The 21064-nt window shown below is 48.2% G+C and overlaps 1 protein-coding gene across 1 annotated transcript; it reads right to left on the minus strand.

Moving 5' to 3' along the window:
• Positions 1–6373: 6373 nt before the first annotated feature.
• Positions 6374–7924, minus strand: KCNA10 (potassium voltage-gated channel subfamily A member 10). The gene has a single exon (XM_074977523.1). It carries the CDS (start codon positions 7922–7924, stop codon positions 6374–6376), a length of 1551 nt encoding a protein of 516 aa, XP_074833624.1.
• Between the last annotated feature and the right edge of the window lie 13140 nt (positions 7925–21064).

The following is a 21064-nucleotide window of genomic DNA, read 5'->3' on the forward strand; positions in this document are numbered from 1 at the left end:
TTCCTCTGGGACAGCTCTATTCCCACAATAGCTTAGAGCAGCCTAGTGTCTGCTCTAACTTACACTGGCTAGCAATATTCATTCCCAAGTGCCTGCTTGCCAGCTGACCTGGAATCAGCCCCCCTCTCACTCCAACAACAGAACTAAACGAGAGCAGGAGGCATGTGGCTGGGAACGCTGACTTTGCATCAGTCCCACTTTGTTCAACAGGCACCCAGTAATCCCCACAGGTGAAGGCTCCAGAGCCAGAGCCATCCCTCTCCAACATTCTCTGTTTTCACCGGGCATCTCTCACTGTTGTTCAGAGGATGCCGATTCAGAGAAAGATCAAGTGGGGCTACCACCCGGGGAGTAAGCTAATGTCCTCTCACCCTACCCCAGCATTTCCCTGCTTCATGCACACCCTGGTCTGCTTGATCTGGCTCTGGCTATTAATCAGGGTGTCTGCCAGAAGCAAGCATCAGAGGTTTCTCCCATCAGGAATTCAGACCTCGGGTGCAAAATAGGCCAGTGCAGAAGCAGATGGTGCATTCTGGGTAAGTATGGCAGCCAGAATCCAGGTCAAGAGAGGAAGAACAGCCCAGCAGTTCTGGCAGCGGGGAGGGACGTAGACAGGAATTCCTTCTTCTACCACAAGCTTACCCTGGAGGAGGCCAGGTGCATCTAGGCATTGGCAAAAGGTCAGAAAAGGGCAACAAAAATCATCAGGTGCTTTGGAACACCTGCCATCTGAGGAGATGTTAAAAAGACTGGGACTTTTCAGCTTCAAAAAGAGGCAACTAAAGGGAGGGGGGCATGTGATAGATCACATACAATAAAATCACGACAGAGACGGAGAAAGTAAATGTGGAAGAGTTATAACATAAGAACTAGGGGTCATCAAATGAAATGAACAGGCAGCAGGTTTAAAACAAACAAAAGGAGGTATTTCTTCACACAGCGTGCAGTCAACCTGTGGAACTCCTTGCCAGAGGAGGCTGTGAGACCAGGACTGTAACAGGATTCTAAAAAAAAAAGAGCTAGATAAATTCGTGGAGAATAGGTCCATCAGTTCTTATTAGCCAGGATGGGTAGGAATGGTGTCCCTAGCCTCTGTCAGAGGCTGGAAATAGGTGACAGGTAAAGGATCGTGTGATGATTACCTGCTCTGTTCACTCCCTCTAGAATCCTAGGGCTAGAAGGGACCTCAGGAGATCATCTAGTCCAGTCTCCTGCTCCAAGCAGGATCAGCCCCAACTAAATCATCCCAGCCAGGGCTTTGTCGAGCCAGGACTTAAAAACCTCTAGGGATGGAGCTTCCACCACCTCTCTCGGTAAAGCATCCCTCTACTATCCTGCAATGATGCTCCAGGCTTGCTAAAGTCACCTGCTTCTCTGATCCCAATGCCCATAGCTCACTGTGACACCGGGCATTCGCGAGTCAGACAGCATGCTCCTCCTTCCACCCTTAACTTGGCTGCTTGGCAAATGAATCGGCCGTGGTGACATCTCGGTGGAGCACAGCAAAACAGCCCCTGTCCTTTGTCATGAGGTCAGACAGGACAGCACCCCGCAGGCCAATTGCAACATGATGGCTCTACATCATAGGAAACCCTCTTCCTCAGCTAAAGGTGTGCTGCTTCGCGAGCGCCTTGGGAACGAAGAGAACAGCTCTGGCAGGAGCAGCTGGCCTCTGCTCACCCATTTCATTATCTCCTGCATAATCAGCATGCAATGCTAAAGCACCTCCCTTTACTCGCCCACCCTTCCCATTCCTGGGGCTGCACAGAGAAGTCCACTCTGCAGCAGCTGCAGGGTGCGTGTCTGCCCCAGATCCACCTAATATCTGGATAGGTTTGTGCTCCAGTCAAGAACCAGCTGTACTGCAGATGTGCCTGGCTGATCCCTCTGCAGAAGCGACTGTCAGCTGCATGCAACAATGCTACACAAAAAAGAGAGCATTGCACTTTTCCTTGGGGCTCTCTTTTGCTCCAGGTTTTGTTTTTTCTCTCCTTCATTATATGCTAGCAGGGATAAAGGGTCTCTGCCTTTGGAAGAGTCCCTGCTCCTTTGTGTCCTGGATAATCACCTTTTTCCTGAGGAAATACTGCTGGAGAGCTTTTGACTTTGGAGTTTTTAGCATAAGTTAAGCTACTGCCGATTAACTCAGGACATGCAACGCAGCTGTGAAGACTGGCTGCTGATGCATCCCATAACAACAGCCATACTGGGTCAGACCAAAGGTCCATCTAGCCCAGTATCCTATAACTAATGCCAGATGCCTCAGAGGGAATGAACAGAACTGATGATCCACCCCCATTTGCCCATTCCCAGCCCTGACAGGGTTCTTTACAGGATTCTTTACACTAGGGATCAGCCCAGGTGAGGTACACCACAAACATGTATCAGCCCAAATAATGTCTGCCCAGTGTCCAGACTAGCCATCAATAAAGTTGAGGAAAACTCTCCAGGGAAGACAAGCCTTTGGCATGAGCATCGCACGCTGACCTGTCACAGCTGTTAGAATCACAGAATTCTAAAGGACCTCAGGAGGTCACGGAGTCCAACTCCCTGCCTAAAATAGGATCAACCCTAATGACATCATTCCAAATGAACCTCAGCTGCTTTTCATAGGGGCTTTCCAGAGTCGAACCCCTCTCACCACCCTTTCCTCCCACCTGGGTCAAATCTAGACTCTCGGCGGTCAGGAAGCATCCTTTGAAAGCAGCTGCACTGACTCTCTGAAAAGGTGCTATCAGAGTAGCACTGGTTACCAGTGATCTCTTGGAAAAGGAAGAGGCTCATGGCGAAGAAAGTACTAGACAGGGGTAGAATCCACAAATGGACTAAAAAGTGGCAAGGTCTAACTTGTAAGAACCTAGTTGCCCATTGGAATCCACAAGGGCTGAGTTAACTACCCTGCATCCCTATACAACACAGGTGGAGAGAAAGGCCCCCATGCGTGGGAGCCACATGAGCCAGAGTGCTATCTGTGCAGCCATCTCAGCTAGCCAATGGGAGGTGCTGAGGAGAGGGGTGTATTCTCAGGAAATGTGTTAAGTCCTTCAGTGACTCTGGGCCTGGGAGCCAGGTGGTACTGGGTGAAATCCCAGTTCTATAGCAAACTCCCACGGACTTCAAGGATCTGGGATTTCACCCCCTCGATTCTAATCTTGGCTCTGTGTCTTCATGACCCTATCAGGGCAATGGAACAAGCGTTATTTATCTAGCTCTCAAGCACTACCCTCTGCAAGGCAGTGAAGTGCTAACAGCCCCAAAGTGGGTGCAACAGGTGCTGTCTTATGGTTATGCCCAGCCTCCTTCTCCACTCCTTGGGGGATGCTTGCTACCTCAAGAGAACATCGTGTCCTCAGAGGAGCACAGAGAATACGATCCCAGCTACTGCCAGTAATGGTGGAACTGCTACAGAGGGAAGCGTCTTCCTTCTTTTCCTGCCATGCATGCCTCCCCAGGGGCTGGACACAACCTGGCTTGGTATGCTGATAAATTTCCACTTTGTGCAGGCCTGTTTGCTGAATTTTCACCTACAATGTCCCTCCCCCTGTGGCCCAGAAGCAGCCGCAGTCACGCCAGCCCCATGACGCACTGCAACATGGACCAGTTCTGTCTGTCAAAGCGATTTGAATGCAAGCCCCGCGTGCTTCAATTTAACTAGCTAGCAAGACAGATAACATGCCCTCTAACAGATCTGTCACATCTGATTTACCAGTGTGTGCCTTGCACCAGCACCGCTTCCTTATGCTTCGAGGCCACAAGAAATAGAACTACATTGCAGGATTAATTCTGGAGCAAGAGTATACAAATGGGTGAGGAGTTACTCTGCTACACACACACACACACACACACACACACACACACACACACACACACACACACACACACACACACACACACACACACACCCCCCCCAGCAGGCCCACGGTTCTCATTCATCTCAGTGTAAATCAGGGGTTATACCACTGGCTCTGCTTCCTGTTTCACTCACCCTGGGGTAAATCAGGGATTACTCCATTGGCCCAATTCTTACCATTGCACCTATCATCCTGGTTTTGAGGTGGCTGCCGTGGGAAATTCACAATGGCACTTAGTACCAGTGTTCCTTGTAAGCTGAGCACTTGGGTGGTTGCCCAGGACAGAGTCAGGAGCTGCCCAGCTATTAGCAGAGGGCCCGCAGTCACCCACTGCTGGCAGTGTGTTTCTACTGGTGGCTCACATCCGCACGTGTCTTGGTGCGCATAAAAATGTATTCCACCCCACATGGAAGAAATTAGCATGAACACTGCTCAGTGCACACTGCCATTGCACAGTTTTACAGGCTCAGGACCATCACAGATGGCCCGGGATTTGTACCTTAGAGGTGGCAGCCCTAGCAGTTCATTTAGAAACATTTTGTTTTAAACATTTCAAAGGGAAATATTTCAACTTTTTTTTAAAAAAAGTGTTCTTTTTAAACTTGTAACTAACTTTTAACAAGCTGAAACACACCCAGAAACAACCCAAAACAAAAAAAATCTGTTTCAATTTGACCCAAACCAGTATTTCCATTCAGCCAGAGCCTAGAAACAAGATATTCACTCTACTCTTGTCCCTAGGGAGTAATTTAGAGCAGCCCATAGACTTGTGGTTGCAGCTGAGGATAAGAATGGCTTAGAGAGTTCTCTCCCCTCTCACTACCCCAGGTTCTGCACTTGTCACAGCTCTGCTGCGGGGAGGGTGTGGTCCAGAAGCCAGGAAGAGATGGGCGAGTTGAAGAGCATGGGGGCCCTGAGGGAAAGAGATGGGGAGGGAGTAAGAGACAAAGAGGGTGAATGGAAAGTACAAACTGCAGTGAAGGAGTAAGGGTGTAAAACAGAAAAAAGTAGAGAAGATAGAGGGGAACTGGGCGAACAAATGAGGAAAAAGGCTGAAAGCAAGAAATGCTGGAATAGGAGGTAGATTGTAAGCCGCTTGGGGCAGGGACTGCGTGGAGGCTCTGTGCTCACACTGTACTTGGCATAACGGGGGCTAAAACATGACTGGGGCTTCAAGATACAACGATCAGCAACAACAGCTTTCCAGCCCACTCAGCACCCAGCCTATACCTGACATACCAAGCATGGGGCCTGACTTCAGGTTCTGGCCACCTATCCCATTGGCCTGGCCTAAACAGCATTTAAAAAACAAACAAACAAACAATCAGTCAAAAGGTTCCTGTTGGTTTCCATGGAGTTTGGATCAGGTCTAAATGGGAGACAGTCAGCTTATACTCACCCCATATTTTAAATGCTGAGAAAGAAATAATTCTGGAAAACCCCAAATCCAAGCGCAACGTTTCCAGAACCACCACCAAGAACAGCTGCTTGTGAACCAATATATTTGTTCCATATTGGAACAAAAAGTCACTCGGCCTCTCCTGCCACCATTTTCTATCTGTGCATTGAGGATAAGGAAGCTGAGCTCACTGAAGCAGCATTTTGAGATCTACAGCTGAAAAGAGGTTGGTATTAGCTTAGCTTTTCTTCTAATGAAAAACATCTAGACTTCTCAGCAGATCATAACTCAGACTAAGATCATTTTATTCAACTGCAATATCAAACCGGTCTTACTGTATGGAGCCAAAACTTGGAGAACAAAGTATCAGAGAGGTTGCCGAGTTAGTTTGTATCTTCAAAAACAACAAGAAGTCCTGTGGTGGAAGTGGGTCTTTGCCCATGAAAGCTTATGCTCCAAAATATCTATCAAGTGCCACAGGACTTCTTGCTGCTTTTGGAGAACAGAGAGGACTGTCAAAAAAATCCAAAAGTTTATCAATAACTACCTCCATAAAATCCTCCAGATCCAATGCCATACACAATCAGCAAAGACCTGTGGCAGGTGACTCACCAACTTCCTGCTGAAGAGGAAATCAGGAAAAGAAGATGGCAATGGATTGGACGGACCCTTAGAAAACCAACCACCAACATCACAAGGCAAGCCTCATGCTGGAATCCACAAGCAAAAAGGAAAAGAGGGCGCCCCAAGAGCAACCTGGTGTAGAGACCTGAAGGCAGACACTAAAAAGACAGGACGCGCCTTGTCAGAACCGGAAAAGATCACCCAGGACAGGGATGCTGGCAAATGGTAGTCAATGGTGTATGCATCTCCACACTCATATTAAGAAACAAGTTTTGACTTCTAAGCAGAGGAGCAGAGTGCAGAGGAGCAGATAACGAAATAGCTCAGCAGGCAGAGGAGAGAGGTAAGAAAGACTGTGTTTATTCGAACGTCTGCAGGATATCGGAGGTGTGCAAAATGTCTACAAAAAAAAAGCAAGCTGTGTTAAAAAAAAAATTACAGAGTGCAGACAGTTTACACCCAAATCCAGTCCAACAGCAGGCAATCCCTGCAAGTCCGGTCATTTCCTGGACCTCTCGTGGGAACAGCCCCCATTGGTTTTGCTCAAGGACTCCATGCTGCCACTGGCAGCAGCCACGCTAGTCAGTATTCTCTCCACTTCCTTGGGTAGAATTTGTTTGTCCTCATTCTCTGTCTCCCTGTGGTAGAAATAGTTAAAGTTGGAGACAATGACTGGGACAGGAAGTGCAATGGTTAAAACCCCTGCAATAGCGCAAAGGGTCCCCACTATCTTCCCCCCCAAGGTGGTAGGACACATGTCTCCATAGCCAACAGTCGTCATGGTGACCACAGCCCACCAGAAGCCATCAGGGATGCTGGAGAAATGAGACTGTGGCTCGTCCACCTCCGCAAAGTAGATAGCACTGGAGAAGAGGATGACTCCGATGAAGAGGAAGAAGATGAGCAGGCCCAGCTCCCGCATGCTGGCCTTGAGGGTCTGCCCCAGGATCTGCAGGCCCTTGGAGTGCCGTGAGAGTTTGAAGATGCGGAAGACCCGGACCAGGCGGATTATCCTCAGAATGGCCAGGGACATGTTCTGCTGCCCATTGAGTTCGCTCTGCTGGACCAGATCCGTGGTGAGGGTCACAAAGTAAGGAATGATGGACACAATATCGATAATGTTCATGATGTTCCTGAAGAACGCTGCCTTGCTGGGGCAGACAATGAATCTGACAAGGAGCTCAAAAGAGAACCAGATGATACAGGCGGTCTCTATAACAAAGAAGGGGTCTGTGAAAGTGCTAGCAGCCTGGTTGCCTTTAGTCAAGTTATACATGGTGTCCTTGATGGCCTTAAACTCCCGTTCTTCCCTGAACTCGGGCAAGGTCTCCACGCAGAAGATGATGATGGAAATGACAATAACAAGGACGGAGACCAAAGCTACACCCCTAGCTGCACTGGAGCTTTCGGGGTATTCAAACAGCAGCCAGAACTGCCTGTGAAAGTCATTGGTGGGTAGAAGAGTCTCTGGGTCCTTGATGAACCCTTCATCTTCCCGGAACTGGTCCATGGCTTCATCGCCCAGCTCATAGAAGGTGATTTCATCGGCAAAGACGTCTATGGGGACGTTGGCCGGGCGCCGGATTTTCCCACCAGACTGGTAGAAGTAGAGGATCCCATCAAAACTGGGCCTGTTCCTATCGAAGAAATACTCATTTCTCATGGAGTCAAAGTAGCGCATCCGCTTCACTGGGTCCCCAAGCAGCGTCTCAGGGAACTGATTGAGGGTTTTGAGCTGCGTTTCGAATCTCAGCCCAGCAATGTTGATGATGACTCTCTGGTTGCCCTCGTCCAGGCCCTCCCTTTCTGCCAACAGGTGCTCGCCAAACTCGGTGGCAAACTTAGAAAAAATGGTCTCATTGTTGGTGTTCTCGCTGCTGAGGAGGAGTCTCCAATTGGGCAGGAGGTTGGCACAGCTGGGGTGCCCCTTCTGTAACTTGGCAGCAGTGCTGAGGTCATTTGAATAACCGGGATCTTCCATTATTTCATCTGTGTTGTCGAAACTGACTAGTGCCACCTCCATCTCCTTCCAACTGGACACATCCATCATACAGTAATCAGATTAGCAGCATAAATCCTGGGGTCAGAGGCCAGCAGCTTGCGTCTTTCCCTCACTAGGACGATCTGCAAGCAAACAGAGAGAGGCGGAGATGAATTACATATGTGTGCAGCACCTCCTTGCACGCAACAAATAAAATAAGTCTGAGACCAGGATAATTTTAATTAATTGGAGTTAGTGGTAATATTTTCATTGCCTCTTTCTACTCAGGGCTCTGCTGGGTGCATTGCATGCATTCGTTAATGCATTTCACCCACCCAACACAGCTTATCTTGCACAAGGTTAGGGTAGTGTCAAAGACGAAGTCATGATAGCAGCCCCTTACCCCTGCAGTGTCATTGGTTCCTTTCCAACAAGGAATTCAAAGTGCTTTGCACTCATTAATTACTGTAATGAAGCTTCACAGCTGCCACCTCTAAGGTGACAGTGAGACAGAAATGGATCCTGGGAAAGAACCCAGGAGTCCTGATCGGCAGCTTCCCCAGATCTAACCTGGAGAGACTTCGGGCTAGATTCTACTACCTCTGAAATCAATGCCAAGGATCTGACTCCCCTAGCCTCCTGGTCGAACTGCGGAAGGCTAACGCCCCAGGAATTAAAAGCTACCCTGGGGCCGGGCCAGGCCAGGCATAGCATAACCAGTGCTCTCTCCTCGCCCTGCCTGGCCCTCAGCCAGCTCAGCTAGCAGGAACATTGGCGAGAAGAGAAATCTCGACGCTTCTTTGGAGCTCTAAGGGGTGTCACTTGAGGGGCAGGAGTACGGAAAGGTGTGCACACATCCCATTAAAACCTGCATCCAGCCCCGCAAACTATCTCACATCAGGCAGTGAGTGATTACAGACCCAGGCCACATAGGTCCAAGTCTGGGGCCGGCACCATGGCCTGGCGAGTGGGGGGGCCACAGCTCACCCTCTGGCTTCTCCCTGACATTGGCCTATCACGAGGCATAAGGGAGGTTGACAGGAGACACTCCCCCATCAACTTTCCTCAGCGAGGACGGCCAGGTGCGTCAACTGCAGAGAAGTCGATTCTAGCAATGCAACTGCGTAGCTAGAATCACGTATCTAATCAACTTCTCTGCCTGATGCTGCATGGTACCAAGAGTGCTAAGCGCTCATTGGCTTCAGAGGGAACTTAGCGTACGTCGACACCACACCTGCAAAGAAGAACCCACAGCACTAAACCTGGTTGATTCTGGCTCACAGGTTGAGCTCTGGAGTTGAAACTAGCAGGGGGGGGGATGTTCCGGTGGTAGAAAACAGGATTTTCACTGAACCAAGAAATTTCTTGGAGAAACATCTGTATTCCACACACGTGTGCACTCACGCACACCCACAATCCGTACAAAATTGTGGGGGTGTTGAACAAATTAAACTCCAACATTTTTCAGTTGCCAAAACTAGAACAAAAAAATTAGGCACTGAGTGGTTGTCTCCCCTCCCCCGCCCCTCAGAAACTTTCAAAGAAAGATTTCAGTGCAAATGAAAAAAAACAGCTGCTGAGGTGTCGTCACTCTACCAGCCATAGATCTGTGCGTCTCTTGTGGGACAATAGTTGGTACAGTTGCGAACAGCGGCTAGGAGCGTTGAACCCTGCGATGGAAGCTGAAATCCACCACAGGGCTTTATTCACATTCATGCTTGACGTTTACATTGTTCGGTTGGAAAAATTGTCCAGGGCACAGCAAGAGGTTTGCTCCCTGGCTATGATTCACCCTTTTTAGATAGTCCTTTGCAGTTAATTTTTAAGGGCTGAAATGGATAGCGGAGCCACTGGAAACCCAGAGCTTTCTAAGATTTAATCTGTTGACAAACATAAATGAGGGAAGCAAGAAGTTATCTGGACCCGATCCTCTGCTGCTGTAAATCAGCTGATGTAAACTGCTGAGGATCTGGCCTCTGTATTGTTGACCTAACTTAGAAAATAGCAGCTAAATCACCGGGGAAAGCAGAAATAGGTCCTGAGTCATCGAGGTTTGCAATTCAGTTCAGATCTCAGTTCCTATTTGGCCTGGATTGGTTGCCTCTGTTCATCTGAGCAGATATATACATCTCAAAGCATGTCACAAAGGAGGCTGAAGCTCCTGCTCCCATACTGTCAGCCTTACCCCCTTGTGCCCCACAGCCAAGGGTAGGACTGGGCCAGCCCATCTGGGATAGGTCATCAGGGTGCTAGAAGAGTTGGTGATGGCTCATCGGCAACAGTTTGCCCTTGGAGGAAGAACTGAAGCTGTAACCCGGGATGTGCTGTGTTAGAATGCTGGCAGGTGGAGGATTTTCTTCTCATTTGCATTGCTATAGTACAAACAGGCCTCAGTCAGGGATCGGGGCCCCACTGTGCGAGGGGCTATACATGCAGGAAGAGTTATCACCATAATACGCCTAACAGTGTCTGAGAAACAAAAATAAAGATTCAGACCACTTGTTGCTTCTTCTCCAGTGCAAACAGCTCAGTAGGCTCAAGGACACCTTCCTCCTCCATCTCCAAGGCCAGGATTCCTGCAGCATGCCTCCTTCTGCCCTTGAGTTGGAGGCCTGGCAGCTACAAAGAGGAGCAGCACCTGGCAACAGGATGGAAATGAACCTGGACAGAGCTCCTGTCTGCACATGTGCACGAGGGTGGGCAGGAAGGAATGCCTAGAATAGGGGTGGTGGGATACAGGTGTGGCCTCAACTGAACATGGGCGTGGTGGAGTTGACCACAGAGGGAAGTGGCAATTCCCACCTATCTTCTGAAAAAAGGAAGGGCAGCCACAGTTTGTGGAGATCGGACACAAAAGGGGAGCAGCTGTGGACTGAGTGAAATCCCTTTTGAACGTGAAGAGATCTCCCGGAACTACTGTGCCTTCTTCACCCAGCTCTAGGGAAAGAACAACAGAGTGATGCTGGTCTGCAGCATGTGGAACAAGTACCAACACATTAAAAAACATTCTGGACCTAATATCAGCGAGATTTTGGGTGCCATCTTCCTCCCAGCTACTTCAGAAGACAACCACAAAATGCGTTTCAGGTCAGGATGCCTCAGCAGCCTCGCAAAGAGCTTCTGCTTTCTTGCCAGGATTCACGGAAGGGAACCAAATCAGTGACTGAGCATCAGCACTGGCATGCAGAAGACCTTGTTTTACATAAAAGAGGATTGTTGCACAAAAATCGGAGGCTACTCACTAAAGAACCAGCCTGCGTCTCAGGAAATCCAGGCTCAGTTTATTGCTGCGCCACAGATGCCCTGGGTGATCTTGAACAAGTCACCAGACCCGTTTAGGTCACAATTTTCCACCTGTAAAACAGGGCTCCTCAGGCAAGCTCTTCCTGTCTTGACTCCAAGCTCAAAGACTGTTGAATATTCAGTTGGTGAAGCTTCTAGTAGGAGAAGGCTGGCAGGAGGGACTGAACTTGTGCCCGTAGGGGCTAAGCCCTGTGCTCTACCACATGAGTTAGAAGCCAGCGGGCTCTCAGCCAAGGCTGTAGAGCACAGACATGGAGATATACCTGTCTCCTAGAACTAGAAGGGACCTTCAGAAGTCATCAAGTCCAGCCCCCTGCCCTCACAGCAGGCCTTATCGCCATCCCTGACAGATTTTTTTTTTAATCTATTGGTCCCAGATCCCTAAATGGCCCCCTCAAGGACTGAGCTCACAACACTGGGTTTAGCAGGCCAATGCTCTAACCGCTCTCTCTAGGACATGGTCTCAGTGCTTCGGGGCTTACAACTGGAATAGACGGCAATGGGTGTGACTCTGGTTCAATATGGAGGTAGTAAGAAACCACCAGCTTCTGGAGGCAGAAATTTGAAATGAATGGAAGGAGCAGTCAGGCAAAGCTAAAGGACTGTTCCCTGAGCCCCACTGAATCAGAAAGTTTGGCATTTGCCTCACTCAGAAAAGTTGGCTTAGCTGTTTACGATGCTGTCAGAAAGCTAGATTCTGTTGCTGGCTCCCCCACCGCAACTGTTAAACACCTGCATGGATGTCAGGAGGATACTCCAAATTTACTCCAGTGTAGCTGACAGCACGATTGGTCCACTTTGGTTAGGTGTAAGTCAGAAAGTACCATCCTTAAAGGAAAGGCAGAGCCATGCAATAGCTTGGCAAGTGTCTCATGTCAAACTCAATAATCATAACATGGGCCATTGCTACAGCCTCTTTTGGCCAAGCCCTTCAAAAACAAGTCATAATAGTGGTTGAATTGCATTTCACTTATTTAAGGGGAGGTGGCCCAATGATCTCACCTGATCGCTGCTCTAAGAGTGAGCAGATCTGGATTCTAGCCCTAAAGCTGCCAGGGATCTGTTGGGCAACCTTTGGCAAGTCATTCTGCTGCTCTGTGCCCAGCTCCTTTCTCAAGCTTTTTGAGATGTGCCAAAACAAAAACAAAACCAAGAAACCACACTCACCACTACAGGGGGAAGTTAGTCTGAAAGAGTCAGCCAGAAACTGAAAGTCATCTGCCAAACACTTACAAAGTTTGGGGCCAAAATCATACAGGTCCCAACCGCAGGAAACAGACACGATTCATAACCAAATTCATGTTGTTGAAAACCCAATTTTTCCATCAAAACCCAGTTTCAGACTGAAAAGATCTGATGAAATCTGCTCCTCAGATCCCCTGCTCACACAGCTCTTGTGCACATTGGCTACCTAGTGCCCAAAGACCATACATAGGAAGGAAGAGAGGGAGACCTACAGCCTGTATTTTAACTGTGGTGGCTCATAAAAGTGCACCAGTTACCAGAGATAACTAAGCAGGCACTAAGCAGTGATCTTGCTAGTCCTAGTATTAAATATACTTCAGGGATTAAATTACCTCCTGCCAGTATAGCGCATGACAGTTCCAAACCCTTGGTATGTAAGGTCCTAAATACACTGACTGTGTGCCCTTGTAACAGAGTGGAACTCACCTCCCACAAGTGACCCCATGGGGTCAAGTGCATGTGCCAGCTCTGCCTCAGTTTACCAGCCTTTGCAGCTATTCAGCCTTCTGGCGAAGTCTCCCTCTGTGTGTATCAAACACCCCTTCCACAGCACACACTTAACCACAGTTCATCTTGGCGCCCTCGGCTAGTGTCCTTCAGGCTGTTCCCCACTCTGGTAAAGAGGGACATCTCCAGGGCTTCCCCTGCTACAGACAGTATCCTCACCCTTACCCCAGGACTCGACCACCATCCACCAGCGACTATCCATAGTCCTCAGTCTCTGACCCACTCTCCACTCAGAGTGCTCTATGGTGTTGCTGCTGCACCCTCAGCCAGCTAGTCACCCCAAGTCTTCACTCCCTGAGATCTCCAACAGCACTGATTGCTAGCTGGTCTTACATCTCCTTTTATGCCTTCTTGGCCGCTGATTGGCTGATTCCTCCTACAGCCACTCTAGCCTGCGGGGAAGACTTCTCTATGTTTGCTGGAACAGAGTGTGGTCGGGCCACAGTAATACTGCAGGAATTTACATAAATAGCAGGCAGACAGAGCTCTGATAAAAAGGTACAGGGGCATCTATAGAAGATGCAGAGAAGAATGGATAGATAGATTAGATTAGATTAGGTGATCTAGAGAAGTTATTATTCCTCTCTATTCAGCATCTGAAGTACTGGGTCCTGTTCTGGGCCCCCCAATATACAAAGGATGTGGATGCATTGGAGCGGGTTCAGCGGAGGGTAACAAAAATGCTTAGCAGGCTGGAGCACATTACCTATAAGCAGAAGCTGAAGGACATGGGCTTGTTTAGTTTGCAGAAGAGAAGAATGAGGGGATATTTGATAACAGCCTCCAGCTTCCTGACAGGGGGCTCCAAAAAGGCTAGAGAGAGGCTGATCCTAGTAGTGATGGATGGCAGAACAAGGAGCAATGGTCTGAAGTTACAGAGGGAGAGGAGAAAGTTGGATATTAGGAAAAACTATTTCACTGGGTGGGTGGTGAGCACGGGAATGTGTTACCTAGAGAGGTGGTGGAATCTCCATCCCTAGAGGTTTTTAAGTCCAAGCTTGAAACAGTCCTGGCTGGGATGCTTTAGTTGGTGTTGATCCTGCTTGGGGCAGGGGGCTGGACTTGATGACCTCCTAAGGTCCCTTCCAGCCCTAGGATTCTCTGATTCTATAAATTCTGCTCTCAGCCAGTGCACATCAGTGGGGCTGCACCAATGTATGTGAGAACAGAATTTGGCTCTTCCCCCTTCAAGCACTTTGGTCATATCAGCTGAGCCTCACACTGGGGAAACTGAGGCACAGAACTCATCAAGCATACCCTGTGGATGGACTTTGTAATAAGGAATTGGAGAGCAGATTCCTCTCCTCTGTGTGGGCCCTGAACCCAAAGGCTGGCAAGCTTTCTGTCCACTCTGATTCCCTGTTTTATAGTCTCCCCACCTCATCGGACAGCTGCATTAGCTGGAAGAACATGGTGCATTTCTTCTGCATGCCTGACAGCGACTGTGTCAATCAGACACAGGGGCCCAAGTCCTCAAAGGTATTTAGGCTCCTAATTTCCATTGGAGCCAAAAGTACCTTTAAGGCAATGGGCCAATGGGAATCAATCAGAACAGCACAGCATGCTCAGAGAAGAGAACCCAGGAGTCCTGGCTCATAGCCAGTGCTCAAATCACTAGAGCACCCTGGTCCGTACAGCACTCAAATAAAATTAGAATAAAATAGTATATTTCCAATGCCACAAAACATAATGGCTACGTCTACACGTGAAGCCTACATCGAAATAGCTTAGTCTACACGTCCTCCAGGGCTGGCAACGTCGATGTTCAACTTCAACGTTGCGCGGCACCACATCGAAATAGGCGCTGCGAGGGAACGTCTACATGCCAAAGTAGCACACATCGAAATAAGGGTGCCAGGCACAGCTGCAGACAGGGTCACAGGGCGGACTCAACAGCAAGCCGCTCCCTTAAAGGGCCCCTCCGAGACACAGTTGCACTAAACAACACAAAATACACAGAGCCGACAACTGGTTGCAGACCCTGTGCCTGCAGCATGGATCCCCAGCTGCCGCAGCAGCAGCCAGAAACCCTGGGCTAAGGGCTGCTGCCCACGGTGACCATAGAGCCCCGCAGGGGCTCGAGAGAACGTCTCTCAACCCCTCAGCTGATGGCCGCCATGGCAGACCCCGCTATTTCGAAGTTGCGGGATGCGCAACGACTACACGGTCCCTACTTCGACGTTGAACATCGAAGTAGGGCGCTATTCCTATCCCCTCATGGGGTTAGCGACTTCGACGTCTCGCCGCCTAACGTCGATGTTAACTTCGAAATAGCGCCCGGCGCGTGTAGCCGTGACAAGTGCTATTTCGAAGTTAGTGCCGCTACTTCGAAGTAGTGTGCACGTGTAGACACGGCTAATGTCTGGAAACTGAGCCACTTGATGCAATGTATGCTTTAAGCTTCAGTGGTGATGTGAACCTGAATTTTTTTCTTTTTTTCTGCTCCTAAGCCATCCAACATCTGCTTCCCAGGATCTGATTTACTAATGCGCTTTACCTTAAATCCTCGGCTGGGAAAAAAAAGATAAAAGGTCATTTTAAGAGAGAGGTACTGCTTTTCCCATCATATGGTTTTGGCAAATTAGTATGTTTATATCACCACTTCCCCCCTCTCTCCTCAGCCTCAAAACACAGCATTGGAAACAGTTACATAAAATTCATTTATGCTCCCGACAAGCTTAGCATGACGGCTTTAACCGAAATGACTGCTCACCCTTACTGCAATTAAAAACCAAAACAAAACCCTAAAGTTCTCAAGCTGGAAAACACAGGCTCAGCAGAGTTTTGCCCCTGCTGCTGTAACTAGCGTGCAAGATTTTCTCACGTTTTTATTTTTTTTTACCTGTAACCTCGTTGCAAGGCAGAGAAATGCCAAAGCTTTGTGCATCTGTAAAGCAAAATATTTAATACAGAAAGGGATTGGGGTGAGGGAGGGATAATTCATCCGTGCCCTTGAAAAGTCTCTTTAGGATAAAGACAGCGGACAATGTAATTTACAAAGCTTCCTTCTATATGATGTTAACTTTGCAACTAGCTGGGGAATGGACTGGCTGGAGCATAAATGGAAGAGGGACCATTCGTCACACACAGTTCCAAAACCTGGCATTTTATCAGTCTTAACCCAAACGGATCATGTCTTGCCTGGTGAGAGCAGTCGGGACATGGTGTGTAGTGAATGTGAGAGCTGGGACACGTTTGTTGATCTTGCACTTGCAAACCTTTGGCACGTGAAAGCGCAAGTGAGGGCTGGGATGGAGAATCATCCGAAAGCAACATGGGGAAGACGGTCACAAGAAATCTAAGCAGGTAAGACAACTCCCTGCCCCCAATTCTGCATCAGCGTCACTTCTTGGTCCTCATCACCCCAATCATTCAGTGCAACTACACTTTTTCTTTCCCAGTCCATGGCAAATACTTTTCTATGATGCATCACGTCCTCTGTGTGTTCTGCACATCACCACAGCACAGCCGAACAGCAGAGGAAGCAAAACTTTTTGAGACCGAAACAGGGCATGAGCCACAGGGCCTCAGAGCCTACTTTAAGGTACTCCTTATAATGCCCAATAACCCCACTCTGTCTTCCGCACCCGACCACAAAAATGTCTTGTGCCATTGCGAGCTGTGGGTTGGCAGGGGAGGAGGACTTAGTCACTGACTTTAGAAGAGACAGAATATGGATTGTAATTAAAAAAAAACCTATTAATGGGGGGAACCAGGGTGTACTTCTATCATTTCAAGGAGTGTGTGATAGCCAAGGTGCCTACCTCTTGTCTGCAACCACAGCTACAGCAGGGTCCTTTAACCACGGCTGCTTTATACTCCCTGAGAGTCAGGAATCGTTCCAGCGGATCAGAGTAGTGGTACATCTTAGTACAGTGGCCTTTCCCTGACCATGTCCAGGACCAAATGCTTCAGGGGAAGATGCCAATAAATCCTGAAGTAGGTGACTCTGAAATAACCTGCTCAGAGGGAAAGGCAGTCTTCCGAATGCCCATCAGCAAGCAGCACTTTGGCAGCTGCCCCAAAGCAGGAGGGTTTATAGCCTTTATTAATAAATAAATAAATGAATGACCCTACTGAAAGTGACCGTGGATGTTTTCAATAGCCATGTAAATAGACGGTCTGTTTGTTTGGTTTTTGGGTTATTTTCAAAACGGCCACCTAAGCTCTCGGCTTTGATATTTTCTTGTGGCAGAGAGTTCCACAGGCTAATCCTGGACTGTGGGAAAATCCTTTTTGATTGCCTTTCAGATGAAAGGAATATCCTCCAGGTTTTGCACTATGAGAGAGGGGTGAATTTGTTGTCTGTCCTGTTGTAACCTCTCCTCTTCTACCCTCAGTCTTCTAAACAGTCCTAATTTTTTCAACCTCTCCTCATACGGAAGTCTGTCCCCATCTCTAATATTTTGCATGACCCCTTCTGTACTTGTTAGCTCCTTTTGGGCACAAGAGTGTCCAGAACTGATCTCAGAATTCCAGCTGATGAGGTCCCACTCATTGCAAGTGTGTTAGAACATGCTCGCTCTTAAGATATAAGACAATACCAGTCGTGCCCATTCCAAACCCCCTACTCATTTTTGTTGCCATTTTCTAACCCTTTTCCAATGCCAAGATACATTTTTTTTATATGAAGCTACCACATTGGTAGTAGGATTCAAGATGTGGGTGTACTATGGATTGAGCCAGTGATGAGAAAAAGCCAGGGGTGCTGTTTAAAAGACAGGAGTAAGAAGGAGGGTTTTTTTTTTTCTTTTGCCAAGAGATGGAGAAACAGGCCTGCCAACAGAGGGCACAAAAGGGGCAGTTGTCCACTGGCCCAGGGTTTCAAAGTGCCCTGGAACTCCGGATGCCACCAATGCTACTTTGATGTGCCACAATAGTGCTGCTCCAGCTGGAGCTTGGAGGGAGGTGGGGGGAAGCACGACAGTCTGGGCGGCACTGAGAGCTGACTGCTCTTGGCACTGCCCCTTCTGGGGCACAGAGCCAGGCCCCCACCTCCCACCTGGACCAGGGGCCGGCAGCAGCTGTCAACACTGCTGTATAGAGAGCAAGCTCTCTGTGTGAGTCTTTGCAAAAGGCACACAAGGTCACCACCCAATGATTAGGATGTTATTGCATTTCCCAGGAGAGAAGTAATTACACACAGAAAAAAGGATTTAATCACCTGTCCCTTAAGCACAGTGCTTCTGGAAATTAGATCTCTGCAAAGTTGCCGCAAATGCTATCAGCACTGGGTGCAGGCAAATCGCTAGGGAGGGCATGCAGGCAAGGAAGGGAGTCAGGGAATGTCTTCAGCAGAGTGATGTTTAAGAAGGAAAAGGAGGACTGGAGATCAAAGGGGAGGGAGAGGCGAGAGTTTAAGTGGAATTCTTTCTGTATGGGAAAGGAGCAGCCCCAGCAGCATGTGCTGTGTTTAAGCAAATGGAAACATCTTCTCCTTAACCCCTTGTACTCTGAGTGCAGCACAGGTCATCTACCAGTGTCCCCCTTTTCACTCTGCCTCAGGACAAAACTTCTAGCTGGCTCCAGGAGTACCCCAGTTGTTGTCCTTCATTCTCAGTAGATCTTCTCCACATTGTCAGAGGTCTTCCTCTTTTGCATTTTCTTTGGGGTTCCATTAAAGAGGTTGATGGACAATGCTGGATGGTGGTTTTCTGAGAGCGTGGCCTACTCGTCGCCACTTTCTTCTCTTGATTTGAACATCATGGTTCGTGTCCTGCTCTGTTCCAGAGCTCCTCATTTGTGACAAAGTCTTGCCATTTGATGCGAAGGGTGTACCTCAGGCATCTCTTTATGAATGTTTGTAGCTTGTGATTTGAAGACTCTTTAGTACACCAGGTCTTGCATCCAGACAAGAGCGCACTCTTCACATTTGTGTTGAAGATCCATGGTTTCATCTTCGCAGATATTATTTGGGACCTCCACACGTGAGGGAACATCTCGAATGCAGCTGTTGCTTTCCCTAGCCTGGCATTGATATCCTTGTCTGTTCCTCCATCTTTGCCCATAATACTCCCCAGGTAAGTGAACTGCTCCACGTCTTTCAGGACATCCCCTCCCAGCGTGATGGTGGTGTGGTTGGACTGGCTGATCCTCACTGTCTTGGTCTTCCCCTTGTTGATGCTCAGTCCAGTCATTGGGGCAGTTTTGTCTATTGTTGCAACCTTTTCTTCCATGCTTTCATGTCAGTGTGAAAGGAGGGCAACACTGTCAGCAAAATCAATGTCCAAAACACAAAAGTTATAGAAACATCTGCAAAGAAGCCTACAACTACACGAGTCTTGGGAGCAGGTGGCAATCCACATGGATTGAGTATGAAGTGCGGTAGAGAAAGCCAAAAGGAAGCTGCCCTGCCAATGAACCTTCTGTCATCCAGGACAACCACCCAGTTTGGCACGTGGAACGTTCAGACCATGTTTCAAGTGGGAAAGACAGCACAGATTTTGCAGTGGAGATGAAACAGTACAAGCTTGCAGTTTTGGGCTTGTGTGAGAGAAGATGGACACAATCTGGGCAGCTACCCTGGCCACAGGTGAAACCCTCATCTACTCAGGACGTGAAGAAGAGGACATACCACACACAGAACGCATCGGCTTGATGTTATCAAGAGAGGTATCTGGGGCTTTACTGGAGTGGACAGCAGTATCATCACACATCATCACAGCCAGATTCTACACCAAAGTGAGGAAAGTACTGATGGTGCAATGTTATGCACCAGCCAATGAAGCAGCTGAAGAATGTAAAACAGACTTCTATGAGAAAATACAAAGCACTGTGAACCAGCAGACAAAAAGGGATATCTTGATTTTGATGGGTGACTTCAATGCAAAAATTAGAAGCATAAAGACAGGCAGAGAACAGACCATGGGAAAAGAAGACGTAGGCAACATGAATGAAAATGGTGAGCTCGTCAGCGACTTTGATTCATTGAGTGGATTGGTGATAGGTGGTAGTGTTTTTCCACACTAAACGATCAACACTTGGGTCTCACCAGATGATCAGTCAGGAAACCAGATTGATCACGTCTATATCAGCAGTTTTTTCAGAAGACTGATGCAAGAAGAAGAGCAGATGTAGGTTCAGACCACCATCTGGTCACGATAAAACTCAAGTTCAAGCTCAAGGTACACCACAAAATCAACCAAGCTAAAGATTGAGATTCAACACAGTGCCGCTGAAGGCTAAAGAGACAAGAGCCAATTTCCAAGTGGAGCTGTCCAACAGATATATGCTTCTGGCAAAACATCCCAAAAGATGCTACTGTGGAACAAATTTGGGCACACACCAAAACAGACTGGAAAGAGACCTGTGATAAAGCACTGGGAAAGAGGACAAGGCATCACAAAGAATGGATCACAGCAGAAACTCTGAGGTAAGTGAAAGAATGAAAGAAGAGAAAAGCAGCAGTCAGTCAACAACAGCAAAACAAGAGCAGCCAAGGCAGAAGCTCAGAGACTGTATTCGGAAGCCAACGGAGACGAAAACCTTGCACAACAAGCTGAACAAGCTGCGGGACTGAGAAACTTGAAAGAACTCTATAACACCACACAAAAGGTTCGTAGGTCAGCATACAATGGATCAGCCAGTACAGGATAAGAAGGGCTGTGTGCTAACAAACCCAAGAGAGCAGCTCAGTGGATGGAAGGAACACTTTGAAGCTACTGAACCTCCCTGCCCACATGGAATCTCCAGAGTTATGATCTGCAAATTAACAGCACCAGACCTACAAAAGAAGAAATCACAAAAGCTACTGCCCATCTGAAAAGTGGAAAAGCGCCTGAACCAGACAACATTTCCACAGAAGCAATCAAAGCAGGTAGTGACACATCAGTCAACATGATGTATAACCTATTTGGGAAAAATTGCGGTACTGAAGAGATCCCACAAGACTGGAAACATGGCTACCTTATCAAGCTTCCAAAGAAAGGCAACCTGTAGGAACGCAAGAACAGGAGGGGAATCACTTTACTGTCTATGCCGGAAGAAGTGTTCAATAGGATTCTCTTGGAGAGAACAAAGACAGAAATGGATAGACGGTTCAGGGAAGAACAGGCCAGCTTCCAATGTGAGAGATCTTGTGCTGACCAAATAGCAACGCTCACAGTGATCGTAGAACAGTTGCTTGAATGGAGCTCGCTCCTGTACACAAGCCTA

Source organism: Carettochelys insculpta, chromosome 26 (genome assembly GCF_033958435.1).
Source record: "Carettochelys insculpta isolate YL-2023 chromosome 26, ASM3395843v1, whole genome shotgun sequence".
NCBI lineage: Eukaryota > Metazoa > Chordata > Testudines > Carettochelyidae > Carettochelys > Carettochelys insculpta.

Excerpts from the sequence above, each read along its gene's own strand:
- KCNA10 (XM_074977523.1), bottom strand. The coding sequence starts at position 7,924 with ATGATGGATGTGTCCAGTTGGAAGGAGATGGAGGTGGCACTAGTCAGT.